This window comes from Dermacentor variabilis, chromosome 7, assembly GCF_050947875.1.
Source record: "Dermacentor variabilis isolate Ectoservices chromosome 7, ASM5094787v1, whole genome shotgun sequence".
NCBI classification, from domain to species: Eukaryota; Metazoa; Arthropoda; class Arachnida; order Ixodida; family Ixodidae; genus Dermacentor; species Dermacentor variabilis.
In genome coordinates, this window is record NC_134574.1 from 55,375,073 (window position 1) to 55,392,594 (window position 17,522).

Sequence of the window (17,522 nt, forward strand, 5' to 3'; positions counted from 1 at the left end):
GTGTATACGTACAAGTTGTTACATTTTGCATCTATAGACCTTGTATAACGTTCTGAATTCAGCTGATCTTTTGCATAAATTACGTTGCAAGGCTCTTCCTTGTCATTTTATACCAGTAATGTAATTATTTTGTTTTGTTCTTAAACCCTACCGCGTGAGAGTTTCAGGGCCCATGTAAAGCTTCATAGAGCAGATGTTAGCCTGGTGGACTTTCCAGTTTCTCTGGAGAAAATAAGAATTATTATTATTATTATTATTATTATTATTATTATTATTATTATTATTATTATTAGTATTATTAGTAGTAGTAGTATTATTTAAGGCGCTGCGTACACAATTGTGTACGCCAAGATCGTGCTGTAACAGCGAGAGCATTAACGAAAGTAATGATATTCAAAATGTGTCGCATGCACCTTGAAATACTTCACATTGGAATTGCGCTGCAAGCGTGAATGAAATGTGCAAGGTAAAACATGTGTAAAACGAGTGGGAAGCTGCACGTTTGGGTATTTTTGCTCGGTGGCAGTATGTCGTTGTGTGCCGCAGGTTCACTTCTTGCATTGTATTTCAAAATGTGTTGCACCAGGAATCATTTTCAAGTGGCTGGGCAGGTGTTTTTCAAGCATGCTAGACATTCAATAATTGATGTTCTCATATTGTATGTTCCTGCTGCGAGTTCGGAACTCACTATAGAATTGAAAATTCTTATACTATTTTCCAGATGTATGCTTTTGATGATTCAAAAGATGTAAGAAATGCAGCGCAGTTAATTTTACATCAAGATGATTAAGATGGTGCCTATAAGGGTTAACTCACAAACTCACAGGGTCCTTTCCAGGCCGTGCATTGCGGCGTTTTTCCTCTTTGACACCACGCTCCGGAGAGCTGCAGCGTTCATTCGGCGCCTAAGACGCCGGTGTGCTGGACGTTGCATACATAGCCTCCACTGTGCCGTCGGATAATGCCCGCCAACAGGCACATCTTCAAGCGTTTGGGGCCAATGTGCAAGGCACAACCAGTTCACAGTTGGCGATAACGTTTGCTGCAGTGAACAAATTGATTTGGCACATTTTCCCTGCTTTTTCATTCCATAAAGGCTGCACTGACTACTACATAACACAAGCATAGGACAAAATTTTGTATATGTTTGAGTACAATACAAAAATACGGCCACTTCCCACATCATTTCCAAGTTTCGTGTTCTTCTTTCCTTTTTTTTGTTTTCAGCCAATTCTTAAGCTTAGTGCAGGCAAACAACAATGCATAGTCTGTTTTATCGCGCGCTGGGGCCTGTGCGAACTAGACGTGCCTTCGTGGAGAAATATACTTATGCTGCTTGCTGAAGGCGTGCGGATCACGAAGGCTCTCCTTGCACGTGGGATAGAACTTTAGCCACTATAGAGATGTATCGATCATCAATATTGCTGGTAGTTTACGTGAGGAAGATACTTGCAGCATCAAGCTACGCAGATAATGAAGCCACATTTGTTACAGGCGTGCGCGATACAACGATGCGATAAGGCGTGCGCTTACGTTATGCGCTAGAAATAACGTATAAAATAATAAAACAATACCAACCAATACATTCCGAACATCCACGACAAGATCGATTTACACCCGCCATGGTTGCTGAGTGGCTATGATGTTGGGCTGCTGAGCACGAGGTCGCCGGATCGAATTCCGGCCACGGCGGCCACATTTCGATGGGGGCGAATTGCGAAAACACCCGTGTACTTAGGTGCACGTTAAAGAACCCCAGGTGGTCGAAATTTCCGGAGTCCCCCACTACGGGTGCCTCATAATCAGAATGTGGACTTGGCTCGTGAAACCCCACAATTTATATTTTAAGATCGATTCACATGTTGAAACCAACTGAAGGCCTTCGATTTACACGATATATCACTTTGCCACGGGCATAACTAGCTGAATTAGTCTCGTATATCGCGCTTCACGTATTCTAACGCTTCGCTCTGGTGAATGTAACCTGCTTTTGTGCACATTTATAAACGCGCTTCGAAATTAGTCACCGTGACATATTGACGATTGTGCTTCTGCAAAAGGTTCCGTGGTTTTATTTATGAGGTAATAGTTAGAGCAAAAGCTGACCCACGTTGGCACGGAGAAACACCGCATGTTATAAAACGTTAAACATAGATAGAGTACAAGCGCTGCTGCGTAAGACTTGTGATGAAAACGGAGCACGTGCCGACAATTTGCCGCAAACGAAGCACGTGAGGGCAATGCAGCAGACACGCAATACAACTTTAGACGTCACTCAGGCACTCACAGAAGGTGGAGCCACAGAATGTCTCTGCCCCAATACGGTTCATAAGAACCATTCTCTACTAAACCAAGCATGCTCCACATTACGTACAGGTCAAGTGAAGTTGAGTATGCTTAATTTTTTACTTGTCTACTCCATTGCCGTTGCCGGTTTCGCGACCGTATTGCAACACTAGAAATCTTCTAGGAGTGCCCGCGCTATAGTAATGAACGTACCTAATGACTTGTGCTAGTAGAAGAACCATCGCATACAGCCGGGCGCGCTCCACATCAACACTAGAGATCGCGCTCAGGGAAGCGTAGAGCAGCGGTTCATCCCGGACTTGGACGTAGCTGCTGGCAGTAAAGGCGGGAAACTTGGCGGGTAAAGCGTTCAGGGCCTCGGTCCACGTGGCGTTCGCGAAGGGTGTGTTGAGATCGCCGAGCCGTCGCGTCGCCAAAGGGTCGCTTTCCTTTACCTGCGAAAGTTTCATGGCCACGCTTTGTGCCCTGTATTGTTTCCTAACATCCTGACTCGGAAGTGGAAGCTGCGTGGCATAAGATATAAATGGATGGTTAATATCAATCAGTTGTGCGTTTCATGATAAAGAAATTAGAAGTGGTCAGTATACAGTACTATTATGTAAACGTCTTGCGTATTCCCTATCGTATAATCCCAAGTTCGCTTGCGCAGAATGCAAGTCATAGATTTGGCCATAGGTTTGTGCTTTACGCAAACTCGTTAGCTTTTGGATTTAGCAATGCGGCGTTAGCATGGTTTGGGTAGCCAACATGGCGGCAACCAGAGTCCACTTCAACACGAATTCTCTGTTGCTTCTTGTTCTTTGCTCCAACCGGCAAAAAATTTCCTGTGAAATTGATTTTAGTTTGTGACAATCTGTTTGCTTTTCGCATAATTTGTCAGTTTGACGCTGATATATCTGTTGAAAGTTGTCGCCATTCCAGTGAACGTGCTTGTTTTTCTACGTGTGAGTAGCGTCACAGCATTTACCGTTGCCAATGCTTCGGCGAGGTTGAATACTCTGCTGAAGCTTTCCATGAAAACAGCTCTGTAGCGGCTGCGCAATGATTTTGCTTGCCTGAACGTTATTTTTTATATTATACCTGCATTTTACGAAATGCATGCAAACCTCCTCAAAATTGTGTGCCAGCGCTTGTCTGTGTCGCATGCTTGTATGCAGCGTCAAGCATAAAACCACTGATTTTGAGATAACATTTGCTAGACTGTTAAATGCATTGGCTTTGGCAAGCTGCAGCATTTCAACAACAGAATTCTAGGTAAATATGGGACAATCTACCCAAAACGCGGGCGTTTCCTGTCGCTGTCTTTGGTAGTGAATATCTAGAAATTAGAGAATGTCTAAATTACCATGTCCTGAGCATTGACCGGTACTCATTCCGCAATGACAGTTGCAATGAAGTTATACATTCAACAATTCTTTACTGATATTTGGTGATTACTTTCTGTCTATGTCCTAAGATTTCCATTCAGTATACGGCTTTAATATGGGAGTTAATGTAATTGTGAGATTTTCAATGGGGCGTCATTAGACATATATTTTACTTTAAGCAAATAGACTCCACTGTGTAAAAGAAAAAGTGGAGGGATCAAGGACACACTGCGGTGGGCTTTAGTCCAGCTTTAATCATGGTTGATGCAAGCTCTGCATCAGCGTAGCAGTATACTGCGTAGCCATAGCACCATGAAGCTCGCGTACTGACAGCCTTGTGCCTGAACTAAAGCCACGCCCTTAAATGAAAACAATGCATGTTACTGTTTTGACAATAGCAAAGTGTTGTCTTTCAAACAGTTAGTTTCAATTTATATTCTAATATCGCTAAATATGCACATGATGCAACATTCATAAATATTCTGGTGATTTGTATTTTCCTTTCGCTTTCGCACGCGGCATACAATGACGTTCACTGCCGACATCTAAAGACTCCGACCAGCGGGTTATGCAGCTAGTTGTCTATAATTTGTACTATTGGCTATTGGAAGTATAATTTTGTGTTTCCAGGAAGAAACTGTATTACTTCATATGCATGTAAGGTGCAATGATAGTTCCACTATAAGGAAAGTTGGAACAACTTGGTCACCGTTACTTATGGTTACGGCGAATACTTTTGTACATTTGTGCAAAACAACAATAAAGTGTTATTTTAATTATAACCCAATTCATAAAGTAAATATATAAAAATTTTTTGTTTGTCCAACTATCCACAGCGGAAACTTCACTAAAGCAATAAGAAACACAACTATAGGTTTAGCTTTACGGTTTCCAGGCCGGAATTGGCAACTTGAGGGACCAAACTTTAGCTTACCATGTATGATGCGTACAGCAATACAAGAATATACGTGCCTTCTGGCAGTGTCGTTATGTATAGTGTTGATGCCGACATAAAAATTAACACAAGAAACTGAAAGCCTGGCTTTACATTTCCCGCCTTGGTCAGGCAGGTCTTACGTGCTTTATGCTCGTGCCCCGGGTGAAATATCCCATGAGTTGAATCACTGCGGTTCATAAGAACTGGCCAATTTGAGTCCTTGTGAGTCCAACTGGCATTCTTTGAGCTAAGCGTGAGTCTGAATGAGTCCAGATGGGGCTGCAGGATTTTTATGAGACAAGTGTATCACAAGTGAAAAAGAAAATCCTAATGTGCGATTTAATACGAGCAAGCTTTTTTGCCATTGTGCTCACCTGCACTCTTGTTTCGCCACATTACACGTCATTAAACCTCTATTTTAAGCTTTCTGTAGCAGCTGCGGAAGGTAAATGTTTCGTCGATGTGTTAAGAAACTTTGTCCCTCGAGTAACACAAGCACACGGAGTTATTACTACAATAGACAGGTTATCTCTAATTCTTAGCGCGTTCAGTGGTATCATTCCTGAATAAATGGGTTCCTAGAACTAGCGCGGAAAAGCAACGGTAGTATAAACCCTAAGAAACAAATAAAACGAACTATTCCTACAAAAACAGAAGTGTATGACGTGGTACTTACACTTCTAAAGAAATACGAGAGGAAAAGACAATATGACATCTCAGTCCTGTGCGGACCGTTAGAAAACAAAAGCCTTTGTGAAAGCACTGTCGTAAACTAAACACAGCACTAAGCCGTCCATCTCCGTAATAAATTCGGATTCACTATGGAAAACCAACAGCTGGTAGTGAAAAGTGCGTAGCCACAATCCGTATGCCGTGCTAACGCTCTTCACCTTTTTCAACGAAGACGTGACGGACGCGTCGATGGCCAGGAAAGCCGGGATCAAGTTCTTGTCACCATCGAACCTCAGCTCCTTCAAAGTATCCACCAGGTATTGCTCGACCTGGCCGCGAAGTAGAGCGAGTTCGAGGCTGCGCCCGGCGTCCAAGACAAGTTGGGATCCCCTGAGCACGACGCTGACCACTGACGGCAGGCCGGTGCGGAGGCTGGTCCGCACGACGAATTGGAAGACCATTCGCTGAGTTTCGATCAATCTCAATCCGTCGGCACTGATATTGAGCGCTCTCAGAACGTCTGACGCACGGGTCAATTGCTCGTGCATCAGGAAGCCGATACAGCTCCTGGGAGAGGTGATCAGCGACGTGATCCCAATAGAAGTACTGACGACACAAAAGACAAACTGAATGAGGCAGACGTTATATTACCGCTTTGTTACCACCGCTACCGAATTCCGAATATTTCATGGTAGTTGCAGTTTCACCAGGCGGCCAAACGTGTGCACGCACAGGCTTGCTTTCTTCTAATTCTTACAGTTTCGCTATGCATTTAGAGCTTAAGCCTTCCGTCATGGGACGCATCTTTCTGTGTATGCTGATATCCACGATAGCAGACTAAGTGAAGCTTCTCGCTTTAGCTGAAATGGCTGTAATGAAACTTTTGCATGGATACTGATAAAACGAACAGCGGCAGTTGATGGAAAGCTTTAGAGTTAGACTACTGTGCAATGACGCTAAGCTAATAACCGCTTTCTTCAAAAAGCTGCGATATATTGATGTAGAGTCTACAAGACAGCAGCTTTATAAATATTACGCGAAGTAATTTATGATTTCATAAATAAGGGCATCTGATGCAAGGGCTGTATGTGCTTTCCAACCAATCCGGTCTCGGCGCAGTGGATTCCACCAAGTTCTCAGATCAGCGATGGTAGTCGTTTTCGTTGTCGTTGTCAGCGATTCGTTGTAATTTAAAAAAAAGGGGGTATGGGCTTGTTGGTAATTTATCTTTACAAGCATGAATTCTAGAACAAATGAAAGGCGCCAAGGTTCAAGAAGGCTCCCGGAATGCTGCGTGTGTTTCTGATGCGGATTGTAGTGTCCGAGGGTCATTTGTTACATTACATCTAGGTCGTCATTTCAGTTCCATTGTTAACTAATGTCAATAACAAAAGCTAGTGTTAATAGCCTGCACAAGCATTCCACAAATGTCGGGTGGTATTTATTGCGGTATAAACCTTCCGCCACATTGACAAGCACCAAAGCGACTGGTATTTGCGGGCGTCACTGCTTGTTAGTGAAAATACAGCGGTTCAATATATTCTACGTCCCACATAAGCTGTGTCCAGCGTCCCAAAAGCTTTAAATAATGTTCCTTTTACTTGTAAAATAACGCCATGTTGGACTCGTCAGTGCCGCCGGCGGGTCCATTCCCAGCAGTACTCATTTGCACCATGGCCGTGTGCAGACGCTCCATAGACCGTTCCAGGGCCTCGTCGTTGAAGCTTCGTCGACGGGCACTGTGCTTGGTCCAGCCGCCGCACACATACTGTCCAAAGTGAGCGCAGCTGCTTGAATCGTCCCATTCCAGCAGGCCATCTACGAAGGCGCCCACACATCGTCGGCAAGCTACAATAGAGCAGAGCCGCTGCAGCTGTGACAGTGAGGGTCTGCCGCCCTGAAACGCCTTCGGTGCGCGGTCACCTCCCCACTTTCTTGCAAACACAACGAAGAATCCAGCCAGGAGTGTGACGGCGACGAAGGCTACGACGACTGTGAGCGGCAAACAGAGTGCTCTTGCATGACCGCCTCCCAAAGAAGCTCGGTCAGTAGTGCGTGCCATAGTGGGTCGCCAAGCGCTGCCTGAAAATGGAACGGCAGTAAATAGTATTTACTTTTCAAAACTCTTTGATAGAGTTTATACACAGGGTTTTGTCAATAACAGTTTGTAATATAGTGTGCTAAATAGGATGCAGTGGATTACAGAATAAACTTATATATGTGAATGACGCATAATCGACTAAGTTGGTGGTTAATGTGTACGATTGAAGCTCCTTTCATCACATGCACGGGTCAGAATGCTTTGGTACACACGCCATCTTCCTAGGAATATTGTGGCCAAAAATAATAACTTGGAGTAACAGGAAAACAAGATGAAGAAAAGTTTAAGACATATCAAAGCTGAGGGTACTACCATACACACTTCAAGTCAGTATATTCGCAGAACCGTTGCTGATTTACGCCTGGGCCACTTGTGGCGTTACTACTCTGACAACGTTACAAACTCCGCCGTGGAAGATGTTGCAAAACGTTATATATTGACAAGGGCAGTGTTACAAAACTCAAACTGCATAAGTGAACCGAGAGAAATTATTACTGCTGGGACGGAGCACATATTGGGTAATTTCTTACTACAATGTCTGATAGTGTCACACCCGTCTTTAGTGTCATCGAGCCAGCGCGTGAGTGCGCATTATGATGATATTTTTTGCACGACGAGCAGATAACCTGTCTTCATAGTACTCCAAGTTGCGCAATGGCAGACTGTTTCCGGAAGTAAAGTCTTTGTCACACTGGCACCAACACTCTTGTAAGCGGAATGTTAAGCCGTCGTGCCGTTCTCTTTTACAACAAAGCTGAATAGCTTTACCTCCTCAATGGGTCTGCCGTGTCCATAGGCAAGTACCACTGGACAAACAAATATGCACCGCTTGGCTCCTTGAAGCACGAGCAGATGCGCTGGCCTCTGCGAATCCGCGACAGCGGCGGAGCAGCCGGCCGTTCGGGGAGAGGAAAAAAGAACCAGAAAGCTCGCCTTCGGGCATAGCGTTCGCCGCAAGTGCTTCCCGGTTAATATGACTGTTGCATAAGCTGCAGCTAACAGGAAGTGGCAACTGTAGCATACGAAACAGGGAGTGACGTAACTACGCTTTCGTATGTAAAGGCAGAGCCCACCTAGGAACTGCCATCTGTTGTGACAGTGCTATGCGAACGCCACGCAATGTGATGACTCATGAAGGGAAGCTTGCATACCAGGCGCGGCGAAAGCCTGCATAAGTGCACTTCTCTTCTCTCTGGTCCACTCCTTATGCGTGCATGAAGTAGCGGCGCAGGCCAATTCGCAGGCCATTGGAACGTCTCAGGCTAATAATTAGGTAAAGTGTATATGAAGGTCACCACGTGAATAACGTTATGCTATGTCGCAAAGGGTAATCGTTATAGACGTCGTTTACAGTTTCACTGTCAAGCTACCTTCACAGCATCGATTGGAGACCATTTTTTATTTCTACACATTCCTGTGGGTTCCTAGGTGTGTGCATTGACCGCTACTGTGCTTCTGTATCCAGTACTCTTACTATATATATCTTTTACATCGCCTCTTGAGTTTCCACTCCTCTGTCACGTTCTTCCATATATAGGTTACCCGCCAAACGGCAATTCTGGCTTATTTCCCCGTTGCTCGAAACATTCGAATGCAGAGGGGTTTTGTCTGACGGGTATCTAACTGCGTCAGTGGTCCGATCCCGAAGGCACGCAAGTCTAATCCAGCGTGAAGAGGACTGCACTTGGAGAGTGATCTAGCTGTGCATTTGGGGGAAAAGGCGGTTATCAAACGCCCAGACAGCGCTGAATTTCACCTTTGTATCTGGAAGAACACCGAAGATACATTACGCACCAATCGCTTGAATGCTCCGCTGTCGGATTCTAAGGCATAGTGCTCCTGGGTTGTTCAACACGTGCGCACTGACGTCCGTAATGACGCAGGTTTGGCTTGCTTCATCCTAAGCGATAAAGCCGCCAGGGAAACCATCAGTGATGTCACTAGTGAAGACACGATCTAAGCCACGCTGAGTGAACCAATGGGCATTGAACAATCATATCATAATGTACTACATATGCGTAATTGTGCACACTCTAGCAATGTAACAGTGCAAAATTTTACATCATTATCTCTCACAAGACAATGTCATTTATAGATTTTGTTTGCACAACCTGCGGTGCACGTTTCACTGCAGAAATTTATAACGGTTCCGGAGTGCCCCACTAGTTATAAACAATAATGCTTCGCATTGCCTAGCGCTCAGCTAGAGTTGTGGCAGCGAAATTTTTTCCATGAGCTGCATTTCAGACGGCTGCTAATAGGCATCATGCTGAACTCTTACTTTTTGCAGTAACGTGGCTACCCTCCTCATCGTCTGTAGGCCTGGACGAGCGGCTGGGCCGAGACTCGCTCATGGAGCGGGTGAGGGTGAAGCGCGAAGCACGCCTCATCAGCGAAACCAGAGGGTTGCTTCGAAAAAAGGAGGCGCCCAGGTCTCGCACAGAGCCGGGCAGCAGCGCGGGCGACAGCAGAACAACCCGGTGATGGCCAGCAACGTTCGTGTTCGCCTCCTCTGAAGTAGATTCCGCGTTCCCCAATTGTAGTGAACGGCCAACTGCAGGATAATGATGTCGGGACAAAGTGCTTTGCCTTCTCGTTTTGTTTTCTCGGAAAGCGGAACAATTACAACGTCCCTCCAGGTTAAAAATGGCAAAGTGTTGTTTTACGGCTCAATATTAGAACTGCGTAAAGTTTATACATTAGTATCGATGCTCTGCAAAATGGAAGATCTTGTGCACGTGCACCGAGATTAAGAAAATTAGGGTGAAGCAGTGCCACAACGCATACGGTAATGTGTGACAATCTGTAAAAGAATTGTTCTTCACAATATTTCCCATGTGCGATACATTCACACGGAGGTTGGAGTTATAACTTGAGTCACGTGCCTCGGTGGTTTCGTAACGTTAACATGCTTACTACAACGCAATGGACCGAAGTATCGTTTCTATAGCTGGTTTCAGTAACTTCCGGGGTGTTCCTTAATGTTAGCGATGTCATCAGCTATGGTGTCACCAGAGCTGCTGCGTTGAAGACGGTGTTCGACGATTATGCCTTACTCTTGCTTGCAATTCAAGCAAATAATGTAGATTCCGCATTGTGTAGCGCCATCTTTCGACCCTGTTCTGCCGGCCACAGTGTAAATGAACAAAACTTGGCAATGAATATTTACTTCACATATAAAACAGCAATCGAAATACGTTTCTCATTGCACTAATAATAATGTCGTTTCTGCATTGTTCTCAGTTTTACCCGTTGAAGAATCAGTAAGGCTAGTTCCCAAAAGTCGTCTTGTGATTCACTGGCGTTAAGGGGCAGTCATTCAAAACGCACGCTCGGCAGAGTTCTATTGCTAATGGCGGATCTTTATTACGGAATAATTATAGTAATTGTAATCTTCTAGCAACAAGAATGATAACAGTAATTATTATTATGTTTAGTAGTAGTAGTAGGGTATTTTACGTGAGCACATACATTGGGCTGCGAATAAAAGATGTTTTCAGGGATACAGTTAACCTGAGCGCATCAAAGCCAACTGCAACAAAATTTTGCTTAGGATAAATTGGCTATAAACGCAGAGCACATTGTCCCGTTGTAGCGACGGTGAAGAACACAGTAGTAAAACTGTAAATCACAAAACTAGCCTTTTTTCGGCGAACCTGTGCCCACAAAATCAAGTGACCCTGAAGCACAATGTTAGCGGTGAGCCCAGTCGGCGATTGTCGAAAGCTGTTCTGCGTGTGAAGCACGTCGGCTGCTGTAGATGACTCCTCGAAGGTTCCGCCGTAATCGCTGGTGCGTGCGTGCCTTCCAGAAAACACTACGCATTCGGCGTGGCGCAGACGATAAGATTGCAGAAGGTTTGGTGACACAGGCACAATAGATAGAATCAACGACAAACCTTCGAGTAAGTTCCAAATCATACAGGCGCGTCTTGCCGCCGAGCGATAACTTTAAGTTATTAGCGCGTGAAATGCAGTACCCGAGAAATGGATAAATAAGTACACTTGTCAATATACTATCAAAGTAATTTTGGCACTGACGCATAACTGGCACGGCAACACTGCCGTGGCAATGTCACCGACTTTCCCGCTCCTTGTGCAGGCTCTGGCTGGGTGCTTTTGGATCAGCGCTGCTGCACCTTTCACGGTGGATGGACGCTGCCAGCTTGCCTCGCCTTTGACCTTGCTGGATTGCATCTTAGGCGCACCCTTCGGTGATCCCGTCACATCGCGGCTGCCACACGTGGACTATGGCTACAGCGCATCATCGATACGCACCGTGACGTCACCTGACTATCTAGGACCTGCTGCCTTTCTGGCTTTAAAAGGGATGCCCATTTCAGCAAACACCAGTGGACACGGCAACACTGCCGTGGCAATGTCACCGACTTTCCCGCTCCTTGTGCAGGCTCTGGCTGGGTGCTTTTGGATCAGCGCTGCTGCACCTTTCACGGTGGATGGACGCTGCCAGCTTGCCTCGCCTTTGACCTTGCTGGATTGCATCTTAGGCGCACCCTTCGGTGATCCCGTCACATCGCGGCTGCCACACGTGGACTATGGCTACAGCGCATCATCGACACGCACCGTGACGTCACCTGACTATCTAGGACCTGCTGCCTTTCTGGCTTTAAAAGGGATGCCCATTTCAGCAAACACCAGTGGACACGGCAACACTGCCGTGGCAATGTCACCGACTTTTCGCTCCTTGTGCAGGTTGGTGATCGAAAATATGGCTTTCGCAGTGATTTTCTATGCTTAGTCGTGTTGCCGTGTCCACATACTCTCTTATGCTGTGTATCTGAGTGTTTTTCCGTTGCTCGTTTGCTAATAGCCCGCTCGGGAGATGTTGAGGAAAATCCCGGTCCTATCACTGAAGAAATGTTTAACGAGATGATTAAGACACAGAGGGCGGTCTTGGAAAAGGTAACTGATATTGAAAAAATCAAGCATTTTTTTGAGGCTCGTGTGGAGGGCAGGCTTTCGAAAATAGAGGAAAGATTAGAGATCTTGGGCGAAGCCCCAACCAGGCTTGCTAACCTTGAGAAGTTTGCCAATGAAACTAAAACTGCAATGACAACTCTTGGTAAAAGAGTTGACTACTTGGACCTTAAATCAAATCCTGACAGTAACGCTCTCGTCAAACGAATTGACGACCTTGAAAATCGCTCGCGGAGAAATAACCTCATTATCAGAGGGATAAGGGAAGATGTGAATGAAACTGAAGAGGCATTACGTAAGAAGGTCAATGTTTGTTTTTCATACAGTCTTAAAGCTAAAAATTGATTCAGTCGAACGGATTCATCGCTTAGGAAAGCGACAGGATGGTAAAGATCGGGCAATCATTTTGAGACTCTCAGATTTCCGTGATAAAACCAAAATCCTGCGAAACTGCTTTATGCTCCGGGGCAAGGACATCAGCATTAACGAAGACTTTTCTAAACGAATTGCCGAGATCCGCAAACAGCTATGGAACTCTAGTTCTGAGGAGAGGAAAAGGGGGATCAAGGTGAAACTTATGTTTGACAAGATGAAAATAAATGATGTGGTGTATGGCTGGAATGAGGCTACCAATTTGAGGTACATATGTAAGGCACCTTCCGAAAGAGATGACAAGCACGGTAATAACGATTGACGACGTCACAGTGCTTCTGAACAATTCAAGATAATAAACATAAATCTAAGAAGCATTTTAAATAAAATAACGGACATTGAGGCTCTAGTACTGGAACATGAACCCGATATTCTGGCAATTACCGAAACATGGCTCAAGAAAGACATACTAGATGCCGAAGTCACACCTCCAGGATACAAAATCGTGAGAAGAGACCGCGAAACTAGAGGAGGAGGAATTGCCTTGCTAATTAAAGAATGTATATTGTTCAGTGTTCTCCCGCATGTCACTGATGTCGAAGCTCTTTGGATTAAAACCAAACTTAATAATCGTACAGTATACCTTGGTGCTGTATACAGACCACCAAACTCTCCAGTGAATGTGCTCATTAAACTGAGAAGCTTTATGGACGCACACCTAAAGCATGAAGACAATATTATTTTACTAGGAGACTTCAACCTTCCTGGAATTAATTGGTCGACCTTTTGTGCAGAGGGAAATGACGTCCCTAATTGTGAACAACTACTGGAGATCGCTTTCTGTTATGACTTATCTCAGATCGTCTCAGCTTGTACGTGCGTGGGTCCAACTACTTCCTCAATCCTTGATTTAATATTCTTATCTGGTTGGTTGCTCCCATTTGTTAACATGTGTGAAATTGTTGAAGGTCTCTCTGATCATAAAATGGTTATGATGTCACTAGAGGTGTGTGCCAATCTCATGCGCGAGAACGAGAAACTCCTGATTCCAAACTTCAAAGCCGCCAATGACCTGGCAATACTGGAACATCTGGAGCAGTCATATTATTCTTTTTTGGAGTTGTGCAGATCATCTGGTACTACTGAGGAACTATGGAAATTTTTCCATGATATGACAACATTTTGCATACAACATTTCATTCCTGAACGTTCTAAACGTGTAGGAAAAAGAAACCCCTGGGTAACTCGGGAAATAATACACACAAAAAGAAAACTTAAACGTATGCGAAAGGCTTGCACCCTCCGTCCTAGTATCGAACAGAAACATGACATTCATCTTTTAGGTAAAAAGCTCCGGCATAACCTGAAGACGTCTAAAGATAACTTTTATAACTCAACACTGAAACGATTTCTCAAAGAAGCCCCAGATAAGTTTTGGAGGTACTTGAATCCAACGGCTAAGTCGTGTAGCATGGCCACAGACAAAAGTAGCCAGGACCAAGCGGAGGCATTTAACTCCTTCTTTTCCTCAGTTTTTACCATCGATGACGGTATTTTGCCTACCATCAATGATTATGCAGACAGACTTCCTATTCAGAATATCAAGATTACAGAAGAGGGCGTTTTCAATCTCTTACTTCACGTTAATATAAAAAAAAGTCCCGGTCCTGATGAAATCCCCAATGAATTCCTTTATAGATATGCCGAATGGACATCCAAGTTTTTAACACTAATTTTTCAATCATCCATTTCCAGTGGCTCGTTTCCCACTGCCTGGAAGCGCGCAAAAATTGTGCCCATACATAAAGGTGGCCCAACCTCTGGCACTAGCAACTACCGACCGATATCGCTCACGAGCACCTGTTCTAAAATACTAGAACACATTGTGTCAAAGCATCTGCTCACCTATTTAGATGAACATAAATTACTTTTTCCAGGTCAACATGGCTTTTGCAAAGGTTTGTCCACCGTCACTCAGCTTATTGAGCTTGTGCATGACCTTTCTAGCACAATTAATGCCCGCGGCCAAACTGATATAATATTCTTAGACTTTGCAAAGGCCTTCGACAAGGTGTCCCACAAAAAGCTTTTACTTAAAATTAGTGTTACTTTCAAAAATTCTTCTCTTACGCGGTGGTTCACTTCCTACCTTGAACATAGAGAACAATATGTTCAATTGGGACATCAGCAATCTAGTTTATCTCCCGTGGTATCTGGGGTACCCCAGGGTAGTGTCTTAGGGCCCCTTTTATTCTTAGTTTTTATAAATGATCTGCCAAATGACATCACTACCCAAATAAGAATGTTTGCCGACGACTGCATATTGTACAAGAGAATAGAGTCACCAGGTGATCAGGCCGACCTTAAGCTTAACTTACAGAAAACTAAGGACTGGTGTGATCGGTGCCAAATGCAGCTTAACCCAACTAAATCGGTTTTTATGTCCATCTCTAGAAAAAAGAATATCTTAAATTTCTCATACAGTCTCAACGGTCATGAGCTTGCTCGAGTTAAACAACATAAATACCTAGGTCTTATATTTACACCCGACTTGCGTTGGAATCTTCATGTATATGAGCTTTGCGCAAAAGCTAACAAAGTATTGTGGGGGCTGAGACGTAACCTGCACTGTGCCTCCCCTGAAATTAAAATTATAGCTTACAAAACCTTGCTAAGGCCTATAATTGAATACGCAAAAATAGTATGGGATCCCTACACCCAAAGTAACTGTCTAAAACTAGAGAAGGTCCAGCGTCTTACTTCTAGGTTTATATTTAATAAATACCGCCGTTTTCACTCTCCGACTGAATTGTGTAAACTTGCAAAGCTTCCACCTCTGCAAAAACGTACGGAGTATGAAAGGCTTAAATTCCTGTTCTTAGTAATTCATAACCATGTCAAAATAAGATACGACGAGTACTTCCAGATCAAGACACAGGAAACATCACGGCACAGACACAGCATGTATATACCTCCTCCCACAGTGCACAATGACTGCTTCAGGTATAGTTTTTTTTCCAGGGCAATTCAGCAGTGGAACTCTTTGCCTGACTCAATTGTCCAAATAAAATCACTTAATACATTCTTGGAAGCAATACATTGTCTTATGTACCCTGATACACCCTGATGTTCTGTAGTAATATTGTGACATAATAAGTCAAAATGTGCTCTGTATTTATATTGTTAATGTGTTTCATATCAGCAGTGCTACTTCATTTTTTAAATTTTTTTTAGTGCATTGTTCAATCGCACTAATGTACTTCTGTTTATGTATGTTACATCCACTCCTGTAATAGCCCGTCATGGGCTGACAGTATCAATAAATAAATAAATAAAATAAATAAATAATGCTTATTTCCTCATTAGCATCCTCCAAAAAGCGCCTAAACCGACAACGCGTTCCACTGATGGTGAGCAGTAGTGATACGGACATGGCGAAAGTCCCACAAGGGTACACGGCGGCTGATCTTCGAGTTTCGCATCGCTTGCTCAATATCTACAAGTTGATGGACGTTTCTCTCGACGTGCTTTTTCACTGCGCACATGATTTGAACTGCGGAAAGAATGCCGACGCGCTGTGTGGGCTTCTTGTGCTGGAACACGTACTCAAACACGAGCGATGGCTGTGCATCACAGAACGCTGGGCAGAAGAAGGCAGAACACATCTTCCGTGTCCCAGCTTTTAGGGCGCAAGCGTGTACCACCGAGCCGCAGCCTTAAAGAAATATATTCATAAAGAGCGGACACTCCCGTAGGGCCCTGCGGGCCAGCTACTGCATTGCCGCCATTGCCCCGAGCGGGTGGGGAGACTGCTAATTTCGTTTTCCGAGATTGTAAACTCATAGTTTAGATTTGGTTTGATTTCGGTTTCGATAGTAACGCTCTCAATTCTGGCTTACCTTTGGCTGCAAAAATGTTCAACTTCGTTGTGTCTTGTGGGGCGCAAAAGCTTTAATATTTCATTTGTAAGCATGCCGTACAAGTAGACGTAATAAACTCGCCGATCGTAACCATCTCGCTGGAAAAATCGCCAAGCTTCTCGAAGAACCAGCAAGGCGGAGTCAGCTCGTTGTGAGTGAAAAAATAATGGGATCAGAGATCTCTTTATTGCAATTCTTTCGCTGTTTCTGAGCCGTTTATCTCAGTTGCACGCAATAAGTGTGATTAAGTGTGGAAGCAGTGTTTCCACACACAGAAAGCTTATTTTTTCTTGTTTATATAGGGAATTGGGCAGAAGAATATAGTGGATTGTACACTTGATAAAGATAGACGCAGACAGACACTAACTACATGAAGGAATGTTCGATCTATGACAAGCAGCTCGTCAAGTAAAAGTGGCACTTGCGAACCGAGTCAGCTGCGCGCAGCGTGCATTTGCAATGAGGTAAAGATCCTTAAACAAACGATCCCAAATGCGCATTAGACTGCTCGAGCCGCGCCGTATGAAACGTTCGTGTAATGGCACGGTTGAGCCACAGATGACCAATTCTGTGCTTTAAACGGAAGGCCATGCGTGGGACTTTTGGAAAATTACGCATTTGAAGCAATGCACATGCTCTTCCGGAAAAGATTCGTGCAAAAACAAACGGGTGGCTCCATGGTAAACGAATGCCACGGTTCATATTTTATATTACACGTGCAACATACGCTCACCTAGCATAAAAAACGTCTTGATGACAATGTTCTTAACGGAAAAAAAGCAAAACTATCTCTGGTCAGAAAACAAAACACCTTACCGCGCGAGCAAGGTGATGCGTAGAAAAGCAAGGTGCGGTGAGCTCAACCTGCATACCACTGGCGCAGCAGCAACGTCTCTATGGAAACTGGAT

General features: G+C 44.3%; 1 protein-coding gene across 1 annotated transcript; it reads right to left on the reverse strand.

The window, feature by feature from the left end:
- Positions 1-5,462: 5,462 nt before the first annotated feature.
- On the reverse strand, positions 5,463-9,774 carry LOC142589045 (uncharacterized). The gene is made up of 2 exons (XM_075700832.1): positions 9,666-9,774; positions 5,463-7,365 (listed from the first exon to the last, which is right to left on the reverse strand). Exons 1-2 carry the CDS (start codon positions 9,772-9,774, stop codon positions 6,881-6,883), a joined length of 594 nt encoding a protein of 197 aa, XP_075556947.1. The 3' UTR covers positions 5,463-6,880.
- Positions 9,775-17,522: the final 7,748 nt, after the last annotated feature.